General features: G+C 51.0%; 4 protein-coding genes across 4 annotated transcripts; 3 read left to right on the top strand and 1 right to left on the bottom strand.

Annotated features, from left to right (window-relative positions):
• Window positions 1-7,395: 7,395 nt before the first annotated feature.
• Window positions 7,396-8,457, top strand: KRP23_4874 (Peptidyl-prolyl cis-trans isomerase CYP59; the record flags this gene model as incomplete). The annotated part of the gene is made up of 1 exon (XM_067889882.1): window positions 7,396-8,457. One exon carries the CDS (start codon window positions 7,396-7,398, stop codon window positions 8,455-8,457), a length of 1,062 nt encoding a protein of 353 aa, XP_067746476.1.
• A 443-nt stretch (window positions 8,458-8,900) lies between these two features.
• Window positions 8,901-9,935, top strand: KRP23_4873 (uncharacterized protein; the record flags this gene model as incomplete). The annotated part of the gene is made up of 1 exon (XM_067889881.1): window positions 8,901-9,935. One exon carries the CDS (start codon window positions 8,901-8,903, stop codon window positions 9,933-9,935), a length of 1,035 nt encoding a protein of 344 aa, XP_067746475.1.
• A 405-nt stretch (window positions 9,936-10,340) lies between these two features.
• KRP23_4872 (Sel1-repeat-containing protein YbeQ) lies at window positions 10,341-11,372 on the top strand (the record flags this gene model as incomplete). Its single annotated transcript, XM_067889880.1, has 2 exons — window positions 10,341-10,765; window positions 10,826-11,372. 2 exons carry the CDS (start codon window positions 10,341-10,343, stop codon window positions 11,370-11,372), a joined length of 972 nt encoding a protein of 323 aa, XP_067746474.1.
• A 91-nt stretch (window positions 11,373-11,463) lies between these two features.
• On the bottom strand, window positions 11,464-12,693 carry KRP23_4871 (Cystathionine gamma-lyase; the record flags this gene model as incomplete). Its single annotated transcript, XM_067889879.1, has 1 exon — window positions 11,464-12,693. The coding sequence occupies one exon, from the start codon at window positions 12,691-12,693 to the stop codon at window positions 11,464-11,466; it is 1,230 nt and encodes a 409-aa protein (XP_067746473.1).
• Window positions 12,694-23,091: the final 10,398 nt, after the last annotated feature.

Genomic DNA, 23,091 nt, shown 5'->3' with positions numbered 1-23,091 from the left:
CACAACGAGATAAGCGCGCGAATCTTTCCGTACTGACGCTTCTGGATATCGGTAAAGTAGCGTAGCCACTTGGCGGATGATGCATTCAGTGCAATAACTGCTGCCGCTGCCTCACGTGCGGTAGCTCGAAAAATTGATTTCAGCACTTGCTTTACAAGATTATTCACATCGTGAGCAAAGCACCGCAGAAATACAATTCTTGGCCAACGTAAAGCCAAAATTCGCCTTGCACGGGCACACTGGCCTGCATCATCGGTCAGGACGGCTCCAATCGTCCATCCATCAGATGTGGCCTTCTCAATCAGTGCCTCGAAGTCTTTAGCAATTGCAATTCCGTGGTGTTCTGCTCCAACCTGTTCAAGCAAAAATATCATCACGAACCCGAACAACAGAAGTTGCGAGCCCAGCATGTGCTGTTTTGAGATATTTTCCCAAACATCGCAAGCAAATTCACCCTCCCTCCAGTTTCCAAGCATATATTCATCAAGTCGCGCCACACAGTTTCCTGCCTGCTCGCGCAATATACGCCTTCCAAGTTGACGGCGTGTCGGCAAGTAAGCAGATATTCCGGGGACCAGCAACTCCAAAAGCATGATTGTTTCGTCGCACTCAATAAACGAATCAGGTGGTGCTGGAACTGTACCAACACGCTCTCGAACAGTGCAACCTGGGATCTATTCCATTCCAGTGGTATATCTGGGGCTGATCTGCTGACTTCTGGAAGTGTTGCCTTGTAAGCTTCGCAGCTTTTGAGGTATCTGGAGTAGTATTCCGGTCTCCCTGTCGCCACTTTGACTTCATACCCGGCCCTAACGCAGTGTTTGCACCGAACTTTGTAGCGCTTCTTCTTCGGGGTCTTCTCGAGCCTCTCGAAATGCTCTTTATACGATCCCATGCTGGCTTAGACGATGAAGATTCACCAAGCTGAAGACGGGGAAAGCCGCTGACGTCGACACCGCTTTTCAGGGAGACTGCGGTCTTGGAAGTGGATCCTTCATGGCAGAAGTCGCTCAATGGCTTCAAACCGCCTTTAGGTCGGTTTGATACCGGTAGCAGCCAGAACCACCAGGTGACCAAAGAACCACAAACCCCCCACCAAAGTACCTCTAAAAACCCGTCAGAAAGGACAGGTGCTACTTTCGAAAACACGATGTTGCCAACCCTGCTATCAGGGACGCCGAAATCGACGTCGTTAGCACATGGATGTGGTCGGTAACAGTATTAACCCCTTGAAACCGAGGTAGTACCGTATCCCAAATGAGCATAAGGCCCAGACGTTCTAACGTGTATGTGGGAAGGATTCCTATACAAACCTCTATATAATTTCATAACTGGTTTAGTGGTTAGGGATAGACGCAGGCTAAACCTAAACGTAGAGGATGGTGTCTCTCGCTAACGTGTATGGTCCGTCGTTCAGCAGTGAGGAATACACGTTACTACTCATAACATGTATATAGTGCCACAATACCAGTACATGCATATGATATAGGCATTGCGTCTACGGACACAGTCGTGAACAAGAAGTGCATAACTGCTTCCCCACAAACATGTGGAGCCGATCAGAATGGCGCGATATTGTGCTATACTGAAACTCAATAGAAGTAAAAGCTCGCTACTAGCTGTTCAATCAGTCGCCGCCGCGCCGCGCGCACGACGGGCTCTCTTTGACGAGCGCGAGTCACCCGCCGTGGAATCGTCACTTACGCTCCCGTCGCTTTCGTCTCCTTCTTCAGCACCGACTTCATCTTGGAGCTGCGTCGGAGCTTGAGCACGGATCGATCACTTCCCTCCCTGCTGCGGTGCAGGTGCCAGTGCCCCATTGCTCCAGCATTTGTGCCAAATATCGAAGCACGAACGCAGCTCTCCCTTCATGGCGTGGCGCTTCTTCTCGCACAGGAAGACGCGCCGCGCCATAGGTTTCTTCGACGAGGTTTGCAGCGTGCACGTACTACAGTACGTTGATGAATCACCGCCACGGGCGCTGCTAGTGTCCTTGACCAGAGAGCACACCTTCCATGCTCTTGTTCGGCGCTTCCGTCCTTGGTTGTTGTTCCCAGGTCGCCATTCATCGTTTAGTAGCGGCTTGTGGTTAGCACGACGGGCTCTATGCGCATTTGACTCCTTGGACGGCGTCGCTTGAAAGCTGGCATTAGTGCTGACGATCTCCCAGTCTTCGTCTCGAAGCTGACAGAGCTCGAGATGAAGCTCCTTCAGAAATTTCACGTGGCTCATCTTGGGGTGACCCGAAGCTGCACGAGCTGCATTGAAGACGGTGTAGGCGTTGATAATCGCCAGGTCGACGAGGCCTAGGAAAAGTCCCTTGTAGTACTTCTTGTACTTGATGCAAAGCTGTAGCGAGTACCTGTACAATGTATAATACACGATTAGAAATTCTGTAACTTGTATATACAAGATATCATCACTTACCGTTGAAGCCGTAGCTGGTCATGCACGTCGACGCCCTCCCATGTACGTCTGGTAATCCTAGACGACACGGGGGCAAGCTACTTCATGTTGCTCTCCTGACATCACGTCGCGTCGAACAACGCGGTCTGGCTGCACGCTTCCACCGGTACAAAGTAAATGCACGGCCCTGGTGTCCCACCAACGCAGAACTTGCATCGCAGGAACATGCAAGGACTCAGCCACAATGAACGTACCCCGGTCAATGTTCTTGGGTCTATTCTTGGGGATCTTCGGTGACTTCTTCTTGTCTCCCTTTTTCTTTTTTGGAATAAGCTTCTCACTCAGTCCTTGACGATCCGTCCGTACCGTACCAATAGCGTAAAACCCCATTGTCAGCAGCTGCATCGACAACGGCACAGACGAATAGAAGCGATCCATGACGACGAGCCTCATCTATTCACTTGGTGGGGCGGTTGAACCGAAAACTTGCTGTACATTGCGCGCTACGGCGGCAGGATCGGAATTTTGGTCCGTCGAGCTTGTCTGACCTGCTCGCTCCTTTTTCCCGCAGTATACTTCAAACCTGTAACATACAGGATAACAAAGTGTTAGTTTGGACCACACACGATAACGAAACTTGTGGGTAAAAAAAAAACAGGCGTGTCCGAAGACACGCCTGATACGCACCGAATGCAGTAAGCCGTGGTGGAGCACCACAGCATAAACAACTTGGTGCCCCACTTGTGGGGTTTGTCCTTGATGTACACTCGCATGCGGTTGAACGTAGAGCGTGACGGCAGCATCGCCTCGTCGAACGACATGATGGCAGGTAGAGTGAAGCCAGCAGCAAACCGCTCTTGTAGAGCGTCAATAACTGGACGCAGCTTCCAAGCGCGGTCCTTCGTGGCCGCTGGGTCATCATTCGGGCTGAAATGCAGATTTCTGGAGATATGCATGAACCGATCGCGCATCATGAAACGCCCAAAACAGCCACGGGGTATCGCGCCTTCTTGTCGCCATGATGACGGTCAGAGTTCAAGCTTGGGCTGCGCCGCAACACAAGTTCGTGCTGGTGTCCAATCAGCAACACGTCGGAGCACAGGACGCGTGCCAAGGATTGCGGTACGGCAGGCTAGTGGACTGCGGCACGCAGTTTGCATATCGAGTGGGTGCCGGCACGCTCTCACTTCAACTGCATGTAGGAGTGCGCTCTAGCGGAAACACTCAATTTGCTTTGCTTTACTTTTGCTCATTAATAAATTTCCTCCTTCGGAAACACCCCGGGTTTCGCGACACTTCTTCTCTCGTTTTCCAATGGTTCGCAAGCTTTTCCTTGTTTGGCACAATGGAGAGTGCTATCAATAGGCCGATGAAGACACACAGCTCTCTTGCCTCGATAGGTGGCGCCTTCAACACCTCCTCGCGAATAGCTTCTCGCGACTTGGCCTTATATTCACGGTGCTTGCGTTCTCGCGCGACTTGTTTTGGGTGTTGTCCTTCGACACGCTCGTCAATGCTCGCCGAAAAGTAGTCGGTGGACTCAGCAGTGATGTCTTCCCATAGCCGAGGCTGTAAGAAGTAGAACATAGCTCCTGAAGGAGTCGAGGCAGCGGCTAAGGCCCTCGGGGTTGGCCCCGAGTCACCTCTGTACAGTGTGGGTAGACTTCTTGCATTGAACCAGCCGACCGGGGCTCCTGCAGGTAGTCGTACGGCGTGTGCGTTGCCAACTCAGACCAGCCATTCACACCCATCTCTTTCAGAAAATTTCCTGGCACTACGCCCGACGCACTGTTCTCCACCCCACCGAGGGATGACAGCAGCCGGTCATCAAATCGCATTTCAGGAGGAACGGGCAGTTGCACCGCTCCATCGTCTGTGGCGTCGCCAGGTTGACCCTTGTCATCTCCATCAACGTTCTCTGCGTCCGATTCCAACACCGCAAACTCGCTTGGATCATCGTTGGCTGCAACATGATTCACATCTGTAGGTGCAACATAAATCGGAGATACATGTTAGCACTAATCATAACATGTATATACCAGTTTGACAAACCTACAGTGGATTGTTTATTGATTTGCGAATCTTCCTTTGACTCTTCCTCAACACCGGGTTGTCTCGCATTGGTCTCCGACTGGTTTTCATCTTCGGAGTCGTTCGATGAATCGCTGCTGTCATGTGCTTCCTCAAAATCAGGATCGAGGTTTCGGGGACTGATAGTCGAGTCTAGTACACGATATAAGGCCAGCTACAATATTAGATATGCATAGTTTGGACCATAAAAGATAACCATATAAGATATACCTTCAGTGCTGCTGTCGGGGTGGTCGCCGTCGCTCCCCGGTGAGTACGTCGTGTCGTGTGGAGAAATAGCTTGTAGGGCTTCCGGGGTTCGTGGCGCGCTTGGTCTTGGGGTAGATTTCGATCCCAAGATCGATACGGGAGGCGAAGCCTGGGCCTGTCGTGGGAGGCCACTGGCAGGTGAGCGATCCAGCGACCTTCCGACAGGTGTGTGGACACAGGAAGCTGAAACACACATACACAATTAGCACAAAGTAGGTGTGAGTCGTCCAGCACACAATACACGTACGTCTTACCAAGGTCGATCTTGTCCAAATACTTCATCAGTGCTTCCTCGCCCACAAATACATCCTCTCCTTCGACGTCATTGATCGTCTTGCCAGGCTTGAGATAGGTGAAGTCAACAGAAAGACCAGTGGGTCGCTTCGAGGTCCAGACAGCCTTTTTCAGTTCGCGCCAGCGAGCTTGGAATGACATTTTTGAAAGTAGTGTGGGGTCCTGTGGCCGAGGGGGAAACTCTTAAAGTGCGACACGAACTTAACTGGCGGAAGGCGGTCGTCTACAAAACAGCATATGCAAAATGCCAGTTTGATCTGCAGTTGGACTTTCTAAAAGGCTGTCTATGTTGAGCATCGGGAAGCAAGGATACATCACCTACCCCTTCATGACTTACAATTTGTAAGGCCAATACAAAAAGTAAGGTTAGTATTCGTTAACTTGTATGGTCCACGTTAAGAAATCGTCCTTATCTTGTAAGGTCCAGGCGCTCGGTTTCAAGGGGTTAAAAGACACATATCTATTGTACTGGCCAAAATAGTTGATACCAAAATTCAACGTGGTTTTACACAAGGAAAATGGTGACTTTCCATATACGATAGTTAGATATAAGGGTAATTCGCACCCGTAGATTCCAATTTTGAGGTCAGATTTGAGGAATTCAAGGTCGTTGTCGAGATATAGCCGCTAGAAAAAACGCTCTCGGCCACACAAAAGTTTGGGGAAAGGGTCCAATAAGGGTTAGACGATGAATGATCAGCATAAAGTCATTCTATTGGCTGAACATGCCAAATCATATGGTGTTTAGGGTACTGTCGCCTGTTTCAGCTGAAGGGAGATATTGGCTGATTGTAACATGACACATCCAAGCGTGGTATCACTATTATATCTTAAGGGTTTTCCTCGAGGTAATCGCTTGCTTCACTGTCAATGTCTGCTTCTCCTTCATCTACGCACGCGATGTCTTTGTCTTCTAGAGCTAGCAAGTATTTTACCTCTTCCTGATGTAGGTGTCTGTACGATGCCTTCCAGTAGGACTTTTATATAAGCAACCGCAATTCCAACAGCCATACCTGGGGCCCTTTCCACTAGCTGCATAGCGCTTTCGATCTTTACCCAGCCACGTTGCACCACGGACATGGTTGACGTTCACGTAGGATTCATCTAAATAGACTTCAGGCTTGATCGGATTGTTGTTACGATCCCGATTGGCCACCGTTTGCTGTAGGTAGGTCGCTCGATACGCCACATTCTGCACAGAGTCGGCAAGGTAATGGCGACTTTCGACCTTGATGTAGCTGTAGCCAAGACGTCGTAAAAGTCGGCTCGTTGAACGCCTAGAGATCTTAATAGTCGTGCACCGAAGAACTTCATCACTAATCATTTGTGCAGTAATGGGCACTTTTCAATGTACGCGTTGATGGCGGGCGAGACGTCTTCGGGCTCATAGCTCCGTGGGCGTCGTCGACTCTCCTTGACCGGTGCCTGCATTATTAGTTATTACAGGTTATTGATATGTATCGTTAAGGTAAGTAAATCACACAAACCTCCGCAGGTCGAGAGCTTTCGCGGTCCTGATACGCCTTCCAGACGCGTCCTACCGTGGCCTCTGGCGTCCCAATACACTGGTGAACAATTCTGCGCGTTCGCCCTGACGCCTCGGGTTCTCCTTGCCTCTGATTTTTGAAGAATTTGTATGCGCTCAGGATCATATCCCACTCAGCATCACATAGTCGTTTACCTCTTACCATTCTTCTTGTGGATGGCAGCGTATAAAACTAACTGCAGTCGCTAGCGCTGACGCCCTGCATCATTTTGCGGGTCGTTACACGCCCATACGTCTAATATTAGATGAGCAATGACAGCAAATGTGCTCGTGTTACAATTCCTGGTATCAACTATTTTGGCCAGTACAATAAATAGATAGCAGTCCTTAGATCGAAAAGATCGACCGAGATATGACCCGTCGATAACTTCTGGCGCGGAGCGTAGGAAATATATCCGTGTATGTGATGTGCGTCACATCACATACATTTCCAGCTTTTGAGCCAATCGAATATGTCGGTGCTGGTAGAGACGACGTTGGGGGCTCTGGTGCTGGACCTGTTCGTGGAGGACTGCCCACTGGCGTGTACCAACTTCCTCAAGCTGTGCAAGACCAAATACTATCACGGTTGCCTGTTTTTCAATGTGCAGGAGAACTTCATGGTGCAGGCGGGGGACCCTACGGCCACGGGCGGCGGCGGCGACTCCATTTACGGCAAATTGTACGGTGCGCAAGCCAGATTCTTCGAGGACGAGCTGCCACGAGCGAAAGGTAGGTCCCATCAAGACCGCAGCGGACTGTTGGGGATGGCGTCCAGCTCGGCGAACCAGAACGCGTCCCAGTTCTACATCACCACAAGGGCGGAGGATATGGCGTATCTAGACGAGCAGCACACCATTTTTGGTGAGGTGGCTGAAGGCATGGACGTGCTGGCCGAAATCAACGCCTTATTTGTGGACAAGGACCACCGACCGTATCAGGACGTCCGCATCAAGCACACGTATGTGCTGGAGGACCCGTTCCCGGACCCGAAAGGGCTGGACGAGCTCATCCCTCCGTCGTCACCGACGCGAGAGAGACCCGAGCAGGAACAAGTGGAGCCGAGACTGGCCGCGGACGAGAAGTTGGACGAGAACGAAGGCAGGACGGAGCAGGAGATCGAGAAGGCCGTGCGCGAGAAAGAGGCCAAGTCTCGAGCCGTGGTGCTTGAGATGATCGGAGACCTGCCAGACGCAGACGTCAAGCCACCCGAGGAGGTGCTCTTCGTGTGCAAGCTGAACCCTGTGACGGAGAGCGCAGACCTGGACATGGCCTTTTGCCGCTTTGGGCAGTGCAAAGCGGAGGTCATTCGAGACCAAAAGACGGGGGACTCGCTGTGCTTCGCCTTCGTGGAGTTCACGGATCGTCGCCATTGCGAGGAGGCGTACTTCAAGATGAACAACGTGTTGCTGGATGACCGCCGTATCAAGGTGGATTTTAGTCAGTCGGTGTCCAAGTTGTGGAACAAGGTCAAGCGACGACCGTGGGAGAAGACGAGCAAGCGCGATGGTGACTCGTTCGCTAACGAGAGGAAAAACGGTGGACATAGCAGCAAGAATGGCGGCGGTAGGAGCCGCGAGTTGGGCGGCAATCTGCGGTTGAAGTCGCGTGGTGCCGATGACTTCAAGCTTGTGGAAGAAGAGGAAGCTACGTCGTCGCACCGATCCAAGACATCGTCTACTCGTGGAGACCGTCGGCGGTCCCGCAGTCGTGATCGCAGGGAGAGAGGGAGGTCACCACGTCGCGAAAAGGATTCGCGATCCAAGCGAGACCGTGAAAGAAGCAGGAGTAGGGATCGAGAAAGCAGCAGGCGCTCGGTTCGTACGCGGAGCTCGAGTCGTGAACGGCGTCATGGTCGCGAACGGAGACATCGCAGCAGAAGTCGTCGCTAAGCGCTAACACAAGTAAGGGAGTCCTTCAATGTACTTGACTGAGCCTTTACGTGGTGGCGATGAGCTTGACATGTCAGTGGCGAGAAACTAACAAATCTCGAGACTCAGATGGTTAAAGCTTCACTCAATAGATTGAGTGGCAACTGACGTATCTAAGTCCATCAGAGTCCAGCATAAGACGGCGTGGATGAAGGTCACAGCTGGTTTTGCGCGGCAAGCATGACCAACTTTCAACCCGTGAGCAACATGATGGTGGAAAGAAAATGCTTACCGTGTGCTTTTTTGCCTATGCCGAACATGGCTGGTCTTGCCTTGCTCGACTTTGACTACTGGCATCGTCTTACTCTGCTGGGTTCGCTTCCTTAGTTCTACGCTCGCTAGTCTCATTCTCCGATCTTCATCGTACTCCTCAGCAGACTCGCCGTGCTTCATTGCCAGCTAACATGGGTCAAGTGTGCTCCGGTTCCGGCGTCAGCAAGCACGTGTGCGTTCCGCGCGACCCAGCGGACAAGGAGCTGGACCCGATCAAACTGCGCAAGACCAAGATCCCGGAGTTTGACTCCTTCTTCGAGTCGGCCGGCGCACCCCTCAACGAGCTCGTGGATATCCACAACAGCATTGCGGAGAGTGAAGGGAACCTCAAAGCGGCGGCCGCGGCGCTGCAAGGCGAGACTCAAGTGCGGCTCAGTGTGGGTCACGCAGGACGAGTGGCTCTCGTGCTGTGGAAGTTTGACAAGAAGGACCAGATGCACGTACTCACCGCGGCAGAACGCGACGAGAAGCTCAGTTTCAGTCTGGAGCTGCGGCAGGCGTTCGATGCCAGCGAGCACGCCATCACCAACCTGAACGCTGCGTTAGAGAAGCCTCCGACAGATGAACCGGTGTGTGCGTTTGCTGAAAAGCGTGGCCGTCTTTTCGTCACCAAGCGTGGCCAGCTTGACGTACTGGTTCGCGACGTGAACGTCGCCGTCTTCACGCTGCGCAAACTGCTCATGATCCAGGCGCATGTCACGAGTTTGAGCGAGGCGGCAAAGATCCTTTTGAAGGAGTTGGCTAAGGTTGAGGACGTGGGAGCTTTGAGCGTCGCCACCAATGACAAGGGCGCCATCAAGATCATGAACGGCGACGAGGAGATGGATCTGCGCAAGATTAAAAAGCTTCGCCCGCCTGTGGCTCAACTTCGGGACGCACTGGTTGAGCTTATCGACAATGTTCAGACTGCGGTGACGTCCGTGCCTGAATTGGGTGAGTCTTCTGCTGCGTTCGTCGAGGAGGCCAAGGCGCTCCCGGCCAAGGTCCCTGACGCGGTGTCCAACTCGGATCTGGGCATCACGGAGTTGCCCAAGGCAGCGGCAGCCACGACCAGCAATGTCAAGGCGCTCAGCAACGGCCCAAAGATCGCCCGGGCCACCAGCGTAATGATCCAATACGCTGGTCGGGAACTTGTTCAAGCTGCCGCGATTCCGCGCGGTGGCTAAGAATCTGTCAATGCCAGATGTATGTAAAAGGAAGCGTCGTACGAATGAAGCAGCGATAGCTTACTTATCATCTGTGTGCCGTTGAAAAGAGGTTGCAAAGCAGCAAATACGCACAGGAAGTGTAATACAAAAAATGCAATCCATATTTTCTCTCCTACCACTGCAACTGGAGATCCGTCGTTGGTGACCATGACTTCGTTGTCATGAAAGCCATCCTGATTCAACAACTACCTTCCTCGCAAGAAGGAATGGTATTATAGTGCTCCATGCTCGAGCTACATGTATAATACATGTAACCTGTAGTGATACAAGTCTACCTTGCCCGATGACCCACGAGCATGTCTCTAAAAGCACCAGCAGCAGACATCACACTTGGGCCGAAGAGTCACTCAGATCATCGACAGAATGGAGGAGTCAAGACTACTAACGAGGTTTGTGCTTCTTGTGTTGGCTGCGATGTCGCACGTGGTCTGCTGCACCACTGTACCTCTCGTTCGAGACGACCTGAAAGAGGTCGCGACACCTCGAGGCTCCCCCATTGACGGAGGATCGATGCAGACAATATTGCTCGGCGTTCAACAGGAACAGCCAGAGTCACTTTACTTGTTGGCCATGATGAAGTTCTACGGCCACGGCGTCGATCAGAACGTGGGAGCAGCAGTGAATTTGCTAGGCAGAGCTTCGGAGCAAGGCCATCGCGACGCCGAATTCGCTCTTGGTGTGCTTTACGGGCGAGGAGAGGGCGTTCCGCCCAGCGACAGCTTGAGTGCATCGTGGCTCGCCAGGAGTGCTGCACGAGGTCACACCGACGCGAAATGGATGTTAGCCGTGTGAGTATCTGTAGAATGAATCCCGAAATTCAACACACTAACAACGTGCTTGTGCTGCAGCATGTATAACGAAGGACGTGGCGTCAGTGAAGACGTGAGTCGTGCTGTCGAGCTTCTGAAAGACGCTGACAGATCGGAAAGTGCGCAGGCGAAGTTTCATCTCGGTGTCATGCACGAGTACGGTCGAGGTGTCACGCAGGACTTCAAACGGGCTGCCGAACTGTACCAGCAAGCGCATGCCCAGCAAGTACCCGACGCCTCGTACTACCTCGGACTGATGCATACCCAAGGCCGAGGTGTTGCGCAGAGCTTCGAGCGTGCTCGTGAGTATTTCCAGCACGCGGTCGACCTCGGCAGTGCGCAAGCCATGTACGCTTTGGGTCAGATGCATATTCACGGGCAGGGCTCCGCTGTGGACTACACGCAGGCGCTCTACTGGCTTAAACGCGCAGCTCAACAGGATGACGTCCGGATCAGTGAGACTGCGCGTACCGTGGCCGACGAGATCGAGTTAGTGCTCAGTCAGGCGGAGCTGCAGGTGCAAGCAAGCGAACGGCTGCTTGGGGTCCCGATTCGCGTTCAGATTGGTACCATCGAGGGTCAATAAGCCAGGAAACGTAGAGCTTAGCAGCTTCTAGTGGTGCAAGATGCTGCGTAAATTGGAGTGTTAGTTGCATCAAACAATTCAGTCTATCAATCTACGAGGAGGTCTTGGGCTCGGCGGCCAGCGCGCGCTCCAGGTCAGCGATGATGTCGGGCAGACCCTCGATGCCGACGGACAGACGGATGAGGCTGTCGGAGATGCCGATCTCCTTGCGGATCTCGGCGGGCACAGAGGCGTGGGTCATGATAGCAGGCGACTCGGCCAGCGACTCGACGGCGCCAAGGCTCTCGGCCAGCGTAAAGATCTCGAGGTTCTCCAGGAAAGCGCGGGCCTTCTCGAGGCCACCGTGCACGTAGAACGTCACCATACCACCGAAGCCCGAGGCCTGCTTCTTGGCGATCTCGTGCTGCGGGTGGGACTTGAGGCCCGGGTAGCACACCTTCTCGACGGCAGGGTGCGCCTCCAGGTACTCGGCAACGGCCTGGGCGTTCTTGGCGTGGGTGGCCATACGCACGTGCAGAGTCTTGAGGCCTCGGAGCGCCATGTAGCAGTCGAAGGGAGCGGGGACGGCGCCGATGCCGTTCTGGATGAAGCGCAGCTTGGTGTTGATGTCCTCCGAGTCGGTGACGACAACGCCGCCGACGACGTCGCTGTGGCCGTTGATGTACTTGGTGATACTGTGCACGACAATGTCGGCGCCGAGCGTCAGCGGGTTCTGGAAGTAAGGCGACATGAACGTGTTGTCCACGACCAGCAGAAGGTTGTGCTTCTTGGCGAACTGTGACACGGCGCGGATGTCCGTCACCTTGAGCGTGGGGTTCGTGGGGGTCTCGATCCAGATGAGCTTTGTCTTGCCGGGGCGCAGCAGCTCCTCCACCTTAGCCAGGTCCCCCATGTCCGTGAAGTCGAAGTCGATGTCGTACGTGGGGTGCACCGTCTGGCGGAAATAGCGCTGCGTGCCGCCGTACACGTCGTCGATGCACAGCACGTGGTCGCCGTGCTTGAGCAGGTGTGTCACGGCCGTCGTGGCCGCCATGCCTGACGAGTAGCACACGGCGAAGCGACCCTTCTCGCATGCGGCCAGTGCGCGCTCCAGGGCGCCGCGCGTGGGGTTGCCCGTGCGCGAGTACTCCCAGCCCTTGCCGAACGAGTTGGCCTGGCCGCGGCCGGCCACGACGCCCGGAGATGCCTGTGCGAAGGTGCTGGCCAGCGTGATGGGCACGGCCACGGCGCCCGTGTGCTCGTCGGGCGACTGGCCTTCGTGGATGGCGGTCGTGCCGAAGCCGTGGTGCTCGTCGACGTACTTGGAGGCGGCGCTGCTCATGGTGATGAAGGGACTTGTGCTTGAGAGGGCAAGATGGAAACTGACGTACGCAGAACATGGATCTGTCGACGAATGGCTCAATGATCGACACACATCGCATAACCTGTATGTTATAGTATGCATGATTTCAAAAACCAAAACTAAAACAACTGTAGAATAACATACCCTGAAAACATGTATATAGATAGGATGCATTATATTCGAATAGCAAGCTGTAGCGTGCTACGTTTGCCATGTCAAAGATTTCATTGGCTGAAAATTGATTCGTCTACGGATCCGCTCCCGTTGACGTCATGACCTGCACTCAGGCTGTCACATGCGATGCTGCATGTACCAGAGGCAGCGCTGCAAGCTTCGGCTTGCTTGGCAGAATCCGTTCGTCGACGCCGATGCTTACGTGCGTCGACGGCTCGTTTTTGCTGGTGCAGATTCGTTCTCAAATCCACGCGCGCGTGCCTTCAAGATGGCTTGATTTCCTCTATCAGAGTCGTACAGGTTCTGGAGGCAAGTTGCATCAGGCAACACGAACTGTAAAGGCTGCGGCGCAATTCCATTCCACGTGTAGAGGTGGCGACGTTACCGTTATCTCTCTAACACGGGAAATAACGTTATTTGGGTTAAGTTATTTTTTTAACGTTACTTTAACACTGTATGACATTTGCAATAACATGAACATGCTCTAGGTATTTTTGTGCTTTTGGCATTGTAGACGCCATACTTTTGCAAAGTCCGCTAAATTCATTCTTGGCATCTTTTGCCACACTCTACGACTGACCTGAGTTTCTTTCTGGCGGTACGCTGTCGCCTCTGTTTGCGTCCTGTGTCCGAGCCAGAGGTTGTCACAGGTTCCACAGCTGAAGACTAGTCGTACAGCATCTGCCACGCCGGGACACCTGCCGCTGCGCTGAAGGCGATCCCCAGTGCGCCGTGACGCCCAACGGCGTGACATCCCAGCCCATGGACGCCAAGGCTCTGCTGTCAGCGCCAGCGTCTCGATCAACTCGTACGGCCGTCACTCGAGTGACTCGTACCGTGACCTGAACCCTGCTTACTTCCACATCGCCGCTGCGATCCTACTGGGCAGCCTGAATTCGATTGTCATCGTTGATGTCACGGCCGGTTCGGAGGTTTTAAGGTGTGCCGTGTTCCTGGAAGAGGATGCCCAGACGGCATGGAGGAACAACCGACCTCGGCTGCTAAGAACACCGTGTACGTCAAGACTCGTCGTCTCTCGTGGATTTTCGAGACGATGGTTCTCTGGTGTCTTCGGGCTCGTACACGATGGGTACTACCTGCTTGAGATGGACGACGCTGGAGCCATCATTGATGGTGAGTGGGTGTACGACTCGGACGACGACCAACTGGACTTCCGGTGCTTCTCAAAGGCCAGGCCTGCCGCCGATACGGCGACCAGCATCGATCGAGCTACACTGACGCGTCCATTCTGGCCTGCTCGGGTTCGTCGTCGGGCTAGGAGGCTGTCGGTTCGTCCTCTGCTTCAGATCGTTGTTCTTGTGAACCATTCCATATCATCATGAAGTGGTTTTTACGACAACTGGATACAACGAGCATATCTCTTCTACGCGTCCTACTACAGTACATTTTCAATCAACACTACAAATTCTGATCTTTGACCGGGTTCTTTGGGTTTCCCTTACTGCTATAATAATATGATCCAAGCTGAGCAAAGGATACATCCAAGAATGTGAAAGACTATCAAGTTTATTAGGAAGTGAGGAAGTGAGTAAACCGCCGAATGAAAACCGATGATAACTGTAAAGCTTGAGCTAGTAGAAGGCCGCGAGTGAAGGTAGTCCGCGATGTGGAAGCGTGTAGGTGGTTAGACGCAAATTGCAAAGTGATATTAGTTGGTTAAGGCCCTGTGGCCGGCCGTCTGGGCAGTGCCCAAGGCGGTGCTAAAATGAATGAATTTGATTGGTCAATCCACTTCAAGTTGAAGTGGGTTGACGTGCGCTATACAAAAGTAAATGTGCACGACAGAGATCATGCACCACAGTGCATGGTCTTTACTTACCCACTTGTCTTTGCGTAATAGTGGATGTTGTAGTTTGGATATGCGGGCCTTGACGTGCTCGTCACGTCTCGGTCCTTACATCCTCCCGGGTTTGACTTCACGTTGACGGCGCTTGAAGTCGTCGACGAGAACTTTCCAGTGAGAGACGTGCTTGATGTCTTTCTCGAGTTCCCACGAAGATTCGTGGTCTGGGAGACCATGCCACTTGACAAGCCACTCAGTCTTGCGATTGAACTGACGCTTGCGTAGAAGTTTCTCGATAATGTGGAGGTCTTCTCCAGTGACTTCATTCGTGATGATGCGAGATGCTTTCGGAAGAACACGAGTCTCAAACTTGTCCGGGTTGGAGACGTAATGGCTGAGAACGTCTACGTTGAAAGTAGGGTTCAGCGACTTCATACTGCGTGGCAAAATCAGACGAGCAGCGTTGTCGTTGATCATGCGCTTGATAACGAACGGACCAACTTTACGAGCAGCTAACTTTGCACGTTTGACGTCAATGTCTTTCGCAGCATGCTTGAGTGGAATACGGCGTGTATCCAGCATAACCAAATCTCCTTCCTTGAATTGCACATTGCTACGGTGTTGATCGTAGTACTTCTTTTGCGATGCTTGAGCCTTGAGTAGGTGCTCCTTGGCTTTGACAATAATTTTGTCACGTTCATCCTTGAAGCGGTTTGCATACTCAGACAGTCCTTGTTGTACTTGAACTGTGGTAGACAGCGTAGGAAAAGTTCCGAAGGGATTGCGTTCCTTACGCCCTGTGTCTACTTCAAATGGCGAAAGTCCTGTAGAGGCACTGACTAGCGTGGCATGAGCATACTCAATCGTTCCCAACTTGGCAGCCCAGTCCTCACCATGATACGAGACCATGCAACGAAGTGCGTCTTCTAGTACCAGGTTTTGACGTTCAGTTTGGCCGTCAGCTTGAGCGCGGTACGACGTTGTCATATTCAATTGTATACCCATGACCTGCGCGAGAGATTTCCAAAATCGCGATGTGAATTTGGGATCACGATCACTGATGACCACTGCAGGCACTCCATGATGCCGAACGACGTTGTCGAAGAAATAATGAGCGATTTCTTTGGCATCATCGGTAGTGTGAACGGGACAGTAGATCGGACGCTTGGATAACTTGTCCACGATGGTCATGATAGCATCATAGCCATCTGATTCTGGCAATCCAGTAACGAAATCCATGGAGATGACTTCCCAACATTCCTTAGGAATCGGAATTGGAATCAGCTTGCCATTCTTCTTGGCGTTGCTGTGCTTCCAACGTGTGCATGTTTCACAACTTTGCACGTAATCAGAAACGTCTTCATGAAGCGACGCCCAGTAGTACCATTGCTTGATACGGAGGTACGTACGACGAATTCCTGGGTGCGCGGCAATACTGGAATCATGAAATTGCTCAATAATCTTCGTCCTTAGATGATTGCGCTGCGATTTCGGGACACAAAGTCTCATCACTTTGGACTCCTTGTTGTCCGTGAATTGCACATAAAGCAATTGATCCTTGAGTATGTATGGATCATGCGGACTACGACACTTGTCACGAAATCCGGGATCAGTGCGGTAGGCTTTGATGAACTCTTCTTTGAGATTCGAAGTCCATCCTAGCGAACTTGCATGTTGCATTTGCACAACTGATGTGGCAATTTCTGCATCTTGAACAGGAGTGTAGAGATAACCATCGGAAAGATCATGTAAGGCGATGTGACCAGTAGAAACATCCGCCATCTCCTCCCCCGAAAATTCAACAGGCGAGAGAGCTGCAGATATCATGGTCGTATTCACCTTCTGGGAGTCTCTATCATGTTGCTGTGCACGGTAGCGTGATCCAAAACTGGCAAACTGCGGTGTACACGTATGAAAGCTGATCGTATTGATAGCGGAACGTGCAATACTCTGTGAGACTGGAACCGTCGCGATTTGACTGTCTGGAGTCAATAGCGAAGCATTGACTGTGCGTAGATTGCTAATTACGCGAAAACTCGATGTCGGTTTATCACTTTCAGACTCACAATAATGAAAACTGATTGTGCAGACAAGAGGCGGAGCCAATTGTGGTGATATCAACGCAGTCGGAGTTGAATCCATTGGAGGACGGGACAGTGCATCAGCTACGACATTCATCGATCCTTTCAGGTGATGCAGGGTGAAGTCGAACTGAGCAAAGAAGGTCAAGAAGCGTGCAAGCTTCGAAGAAACCTTCGGGTGGTGTAACAACCACTGGCATGCACTGTTGTCCGTGTAGATGTCGAAATGACGACCATAGAGGTAATGACGCCATTTTTCCAGCGACAGCTTAATTGCATAGAGTTCCTTCTCGTGGGTAGGCCAATTTTGTTCATGCACACCCAACTTCTTGGAGAGGAAAGCTAACGGATGATCGTGTCCGTTGTGTTTTTGCGAAAGTACTCCACCCACACAATATCCTGAAGCATCGGTTGTCACGATGAACGGAAGAGAGAATTTCGGTAAAGTCAGGACTGGGGCGGATTGCAATGCTGATTTTAGCTTGCTGAAGGCGGTATCATGCTCTTCATTCCAATTCCAGGTATGGTCCTTCTTGACTAGAGGTCCAAACGGTAAGGCGATTGTCGCGTAGTTGTAAATGAAGCGACGGTAGTAGCCTGCTAGACCCAAAAAGCTTTGCAATTGCTTTTGGTTCATGGGAATTGGCCAATTGGCGATCACTTCAGTTTTCTTGGAATCCACCGCAATACCTTGACTTGACACGGTGTGGCCCAGGAACTGAACTTGATTCTGCCCAAAATGACACTTCGAACGATGACAGTACAGCTTCTCTCTGCGTAACACTTCGAAGAGCGTGCGGAGATGCTGCAGATGCTCCTTCATGTTCTTGGAAAATACACAAATGTCATCCAGATACACCACGATAAACGGATATTTGCCTAGTAGGACACGCATAAGACGTGACCAGACACCTGGCATTCCAGCAAGACCCATTGGCGCAACACACCACTGATAGGTCTCAGAATGAGTGCGGAACGCTGTGTACTGACGACTTTTCAAGGCAATCCTCATCTGATGGTAACCTTGCGCGAGATCCAAGACTGAGAAGATGATGCATCCATACATCTTGTCAAATGTTTCGTCAACTCTTGGGAGTGGAATTCTGGCGATGATCGTTTGCGAGTTGAGCCAACGATAATCAATCACCCAACGAATCGGTAACGTAGCATTTCCCGACCGTAGCCACTCAGCTCGAGAAAGTTGTTTCCCTGATTTCGGGTCTTTCTTCGGGATACCAAAGATGTTGGAGACCCAAGGTGAATCGGATAGTTCGATCCAACCTTTCTTCAACTTTTCTTCGACAAACAGATCAAGGGCATCTTGTTCTGTCTTCGAGAGCCGAAAAGGTGCGCGTGTGCTTGGCATAGCATCTGACTTCATGTTGAGCTCGAATTCCACGCGTCGATGAGGAGGTAACCCATCGGGTAAAACGTCTGGAAACACGTCAGCAAACTCATCAAGGAGAGGCACAATTTCTTGTGGTTCCTCCGTGACGGGTTGAGCTGGAGTAATTTTGACGCGGTAAATCTCATCGTAGTCATGGCGCTTGGCTTTGGCTTTGAACTCAGCACCAGATACTTCCACCTTGCGCAACACTGGCTTTATTCCTTGCGGTTTGAACTGCAGGTGATGAGTACGCCAATCAATAATTGGTTGGTACTTGGTAAACCAAGGTTTTCCGAGAATGACATCGTGTTCAGGACTCATAGACCATTCCAGGACCTCTAAGTCTCTGAATCGATAGCCATCCATCTCAATAGTGACCTTGCCCTTGTGAACGGCACGTTTTTTCGTTGTGCTTCCGTCAAATAAGGTGACTTGAGAGATCATGGTGTCAGGAATAGTATCCACCAATCCAGGACGAATGACATTGCATGTGGCTCCCGTGTCTAACATAATGGTAACACGTTTGCCTTCACACAGACCTGGCTTCCGAATCAACTCATTCGGAGCTGGTAGTGACTGGATGGTAGCAGCGTTGAGATCATTTATCTCAACAACTTCAACGGACTCTGGCTTTTCAGTGGCCAAAGTGTGAACAGCGAACTGACCACGCTTAGTGTTAGACGGAAAGCTGTTGTTCGCTCCATGATTCTGTCGATTTTGAAGCTTGAAGCACTGTTCAATCGTGTGACCAGGCTTCTTACAGTACCGACACTTCTTCGGGTTGCCACTGTTGCGGTTATTGTTCTGAACAGGGCGACGATAATTGTCACGGCGGGGGTTATGCACATGACCAGTGTCGATTTCCATAGGCTCAGGTTCATTGTCAGCAGGACGCTGTGGAGCCGTGTTGGAACGAGCGAATGACGTGGAGTTGGAACGTCCAAAAGATCTTGGAGGTGTCCAACGATTCTTCTGAAACGGACCAGCACGAAAGTGCGATCTGTCATACTCGAGTGCAATTGAGAGAGCCTCAGATACCGTCGTGCAACGACGATACTGAACTTCTTCTTTCGTGGGGCTAACAAGACCTCGAATGAAGTACGTGATCTTGTCAAGCTCACTCATGTCCTTGACTTGCATGATAGCAACGCGGAACCGAGAGATGTAGTCCTCCAAGCTAGAACAACGTTTTTGCTTGAGACTGTACAATCGATCTCGAAGACGCTCCTGAAGATCCGGAGGAACAAATTCCTTCGTGAGCTTCTGGATCAAGTCTTGGACGTCACTAATGGAATCCCTGCAAAGCATGTACCATGCAGCAGCATTTCCCCTGAAATTGGCAGTCATCATGGCAATGATGCGCTTACTCTGATTCTCATCTTGCCAATTAATGTTCTTCGCCTCAAAGTAATGAATAACTTGGTCGAAGTACAATTCAACCGAGTCACCCATGTTTCCATAGAAGCGAGGTAGGCTTATACCTTCAACTTTGACTTCCTTGCGTTGCGAAGTCAAAACGTCGATTAGTGCTTGTTGTTTCTGCACCATTTCGACCACAGACTGTGTCAGACGGTCAGCAGACCATCCGCCAGGATTTAACGAAGTCATGATAGTGTAACTTGAGCTAAAAGCTGATTAAAGTTACGCTACGAATGTACAGCTGCTAGCTACTAGAACTAGAGCTATAACGACACTGTCAACAGCTACTCGAAACGGGCGCGCTTGATGCTGATAACGCGATCAACAAAAGCACGAACTTCGGTGTCGATGCGGTTGACGCAGGTGTTCAAGTTGTCGACGGTCTCGTAGAGAAACAGTCCAAACTCAGTCTCGATAACACGGTCGAGGTGAGTTTCGAAAAACGGAAAGAAAACTTCACGGAGATGTTCCGTCAAGCAAGTAACCTCGTACTGCAAATGGATAGCAGCACGGACTGTGAAAGCGCGTTGAACGGCTTGTTCAATGGTGAGAATGCGACGATGTTGCTGATCTTCTTCCCACTCACGAGCAGTACGCTTAGGCATAGACTGGAAAAATACCCGAAGCTTACGCCAAAGCTTACTCGAAAATTACGCGAAAATTCAGGAAACGACTGAAAATTACGCGGATTCTCAAATTCGGAATTATACGGGTGCTGGGGTTTAGGCAACTACTGATTGGCTGAGCCAAAGTGCAATTACACTAAAACAATGCGAAAAAAAGTTTAAAACAACACTTAAACAACGCTACATAGCGCTAATTCAAGCGTTGGCGCTTTGCCTTGTAATTGGATTTCTTCTGGCAGAAACCCTGAACAAGTAGCTCTTCCTTTTGAGCCTCTTCAAGTGCTCTTTTACGCGAGCTCTCCTTAAGTTCACGGTCGAATACAGTAGTGAGTGTGTTATGAATACGCACCACTTGTAAACTTAGGATACGGCAAGCTTCTCGATAAAGTATACGCTCGGACTTGGAGTGAAAACTCTTCTCCTGGTCTTGTAAGTGGTGAGTTAAGCTTGCAAGGCGATTAACTGAGTTTAATCCCTTAATACGAAGTCGATCTACTGCTTGTAGATTAGGGTCTGGGTTTGAGTTGAGGTTTTTACTTTTTTGGTTGTTCACCTTGGTCATACAAGGCCAAAGGTTTCCGCAATATACTAGGCTTACGTGCGGGAAGGTGACTAGTGAAGCGAAAAGCGTTAAACTAGTACAAATCCTTCGGATAACTAACCGTTAGCAAAAAGCGTGAGGCTAGTTAGCGTAATCGACTAGCGAAAAGCGTTAATGTCGATTATGCAAGACTTTATACGGCTAGCGAAAAGCGTTAATGCCGCTAAGTCAGAGAACACGTAGAGTAGCAGTATATGCGAAAGCAGTAACCCTAACCCGGATAATTTAGCAGTAGTCGAGCTGAAAGCCGAAGTAGCGAGTCGAGTCGGTCGATTGAAGATCTTCTGACCACTTGCCCGGCGAAAATGACCGTAAGTGCTACCAGATGTAAAGCTTGAGCTAGTAGAAGGCCGCGAGTGAAGGTAGTCCGCGATGTGGAAGCGTGTAGGTGGTTAGACGCAAATTGCAAAGTGATATTAGTTGGTTAAGGCCCTGTGGCCGGCCGTCTGGGCAGTGCCCAAGGCGGTGCTAAAATGAATGAATTTGATTGGTCAATCCACTTCAAGTTGAAGTGGGTTGACGTGCGCTATACAAAAGTAAATGTGCACGACAGAGATCATGCACCACAGTGCATGGTCTTTACTTACCCACTTGTCTTTGCGTAATAGTGGATGTTGTAGTTTGGATATGCGGGCCTTGACGTGCTCGTCACGTCTCGGTCCTTACAATAACTATGCATGCACGTGAACTGAGCTCAATGTAAAATGAAGAATTGTGCCGAAACGTAGCCTGATGATACTCAAGAAGGCTTGCCATCGCGGAAGTCGAGCTCAAGAAGGTTGATTCTCCGCCATGAATACAATGTCGCGCACTGTGTCGGCAGTAAGAGCACTACGCCGCTTGGTGACTGGTTTTCCTGCTGTGGAAAATGCTCTCTCGGAAGGAACTGATGTCGCGATGCACTAAAACCACTTCCGAGCTAATGAAACGATAAGCGGAAACGTCTTGGCATTGCCGCGCCATCAGTCGAGTGACGACGGTTGCTCCTGTTCTTCCACTCGTTCTGCTGATGACGTCCGCAAGTAGTTCTTGAGCTCCCAGTCACACTCCTTGCCAAGCGACCTAGCGTCAGAAGCAGTTCTGCGTGATGTCAATCGCCTTCCATACATGACTATCTGAACGGTGGCCGGCTTGAACGCCTCCCTCCGTTGGTCGAAGTCCGATCAGCGTGAATGCTTCCCTCCGACCAGGTTGGAAGTTCCGTCCGCTGAATCAGCGTTGCTTATGGCAGTACCATACAGCTTATATGTGGTCATTCCCATTTTTAAGAATCCTGGTTCGGTGATTGGCTTGATCTTGGCCAATGAGCAAGTCTGTGATTTGTGTGTTATTCTGAGCTAAACAACTAACTCGGACACATTTTAAATGTTAAAAATATAACGTTATTTAACGTTAAAAAAAGTAACGTCGCCACCCCTATCCACGTGGCAGCCCACTCGTGCGTTAGACTCTGAGCTCGTCATGCAGTTCTGGAGGAACGGCAACAACTCTTGTTGGCGCCGGTGACTGCTGTACATGCAGCGATTGCCCCAGACTTTGTATTGCTGCGGGTTACATGCAACCTACCCTATACGTTATGCAGCTTCTGGTGACCCTTCAACATGAGTGGTAGTTCGATGAAAGCTCACGATCCGTACAAGGCCATCGATGCGGAGGTGGCTCCTCGACTTTAGATGATCAGCAATGGTGAGCTAGGACACAACTCATTGTGATCTTGAGTGTGGAAGCTAACCTCTGATGTCGTAGGGCGTAGTTTCTCGATTTGCGTGAGAGCATCAATTTTTTGAATGGCAAGCTTATTCTTGGAAAGCTGGACTTTGGAGACTATGTTGGCCCCTTCCAAAGGTGCGTTGACACTTGGTTTCACTGCCTAAGCTCACTTGACCGCGACTTAATCCCTATATATTTGTATGTCGATGGTTTGAAGTAATTCTCTTTCGGGGATGATGCCGAAAAGAGAGAAAGCACTGCTCCAAGACATGTCGGTTGTACTTTTTTGGTCATCGAAAAACCTTCAAGATTTTCGCACTCACTACATGTATATCGGGCAGCGAGACAGCAAGTTTGTCTTCCGGTATCGCATCATGCACAAGCATCCAGGCGATAAAGCGATTGCTGTCTCGCGTGGCGACACGTTTGAGATCGTACTTACAGGGAGCAGTCATTTTGATGCGGTCTGGAACTGCGATATTTCAAGGAGCAATGTGCTGGTCTGTTCAAACCGTCGTTACTCGCCCGTAAGTGACTGTGTCCTTGCAAGTTGTGAGCATCAACCAACACATTTT

Source organism: Phytophthora ramorum (assembly GCF_020800215.1).
Source record: "Phytophthora ramorum isolate Pr-102 chromosome Unknown Phyram_PR-102_s0004, whole genome shotgun sequence".
Classification (NCBI taxonomy): domain Eukaryota; phylum Oomycota; class Peronosporomycetes; order Peronosporales; family Peronosporaceae; genus Phytophthora; species Phytophthora ramorum.
Note: the sequence above shows the minus strand (reverse complement) of the source record. Positions and strands in the feature narration are given on the sequence as shown.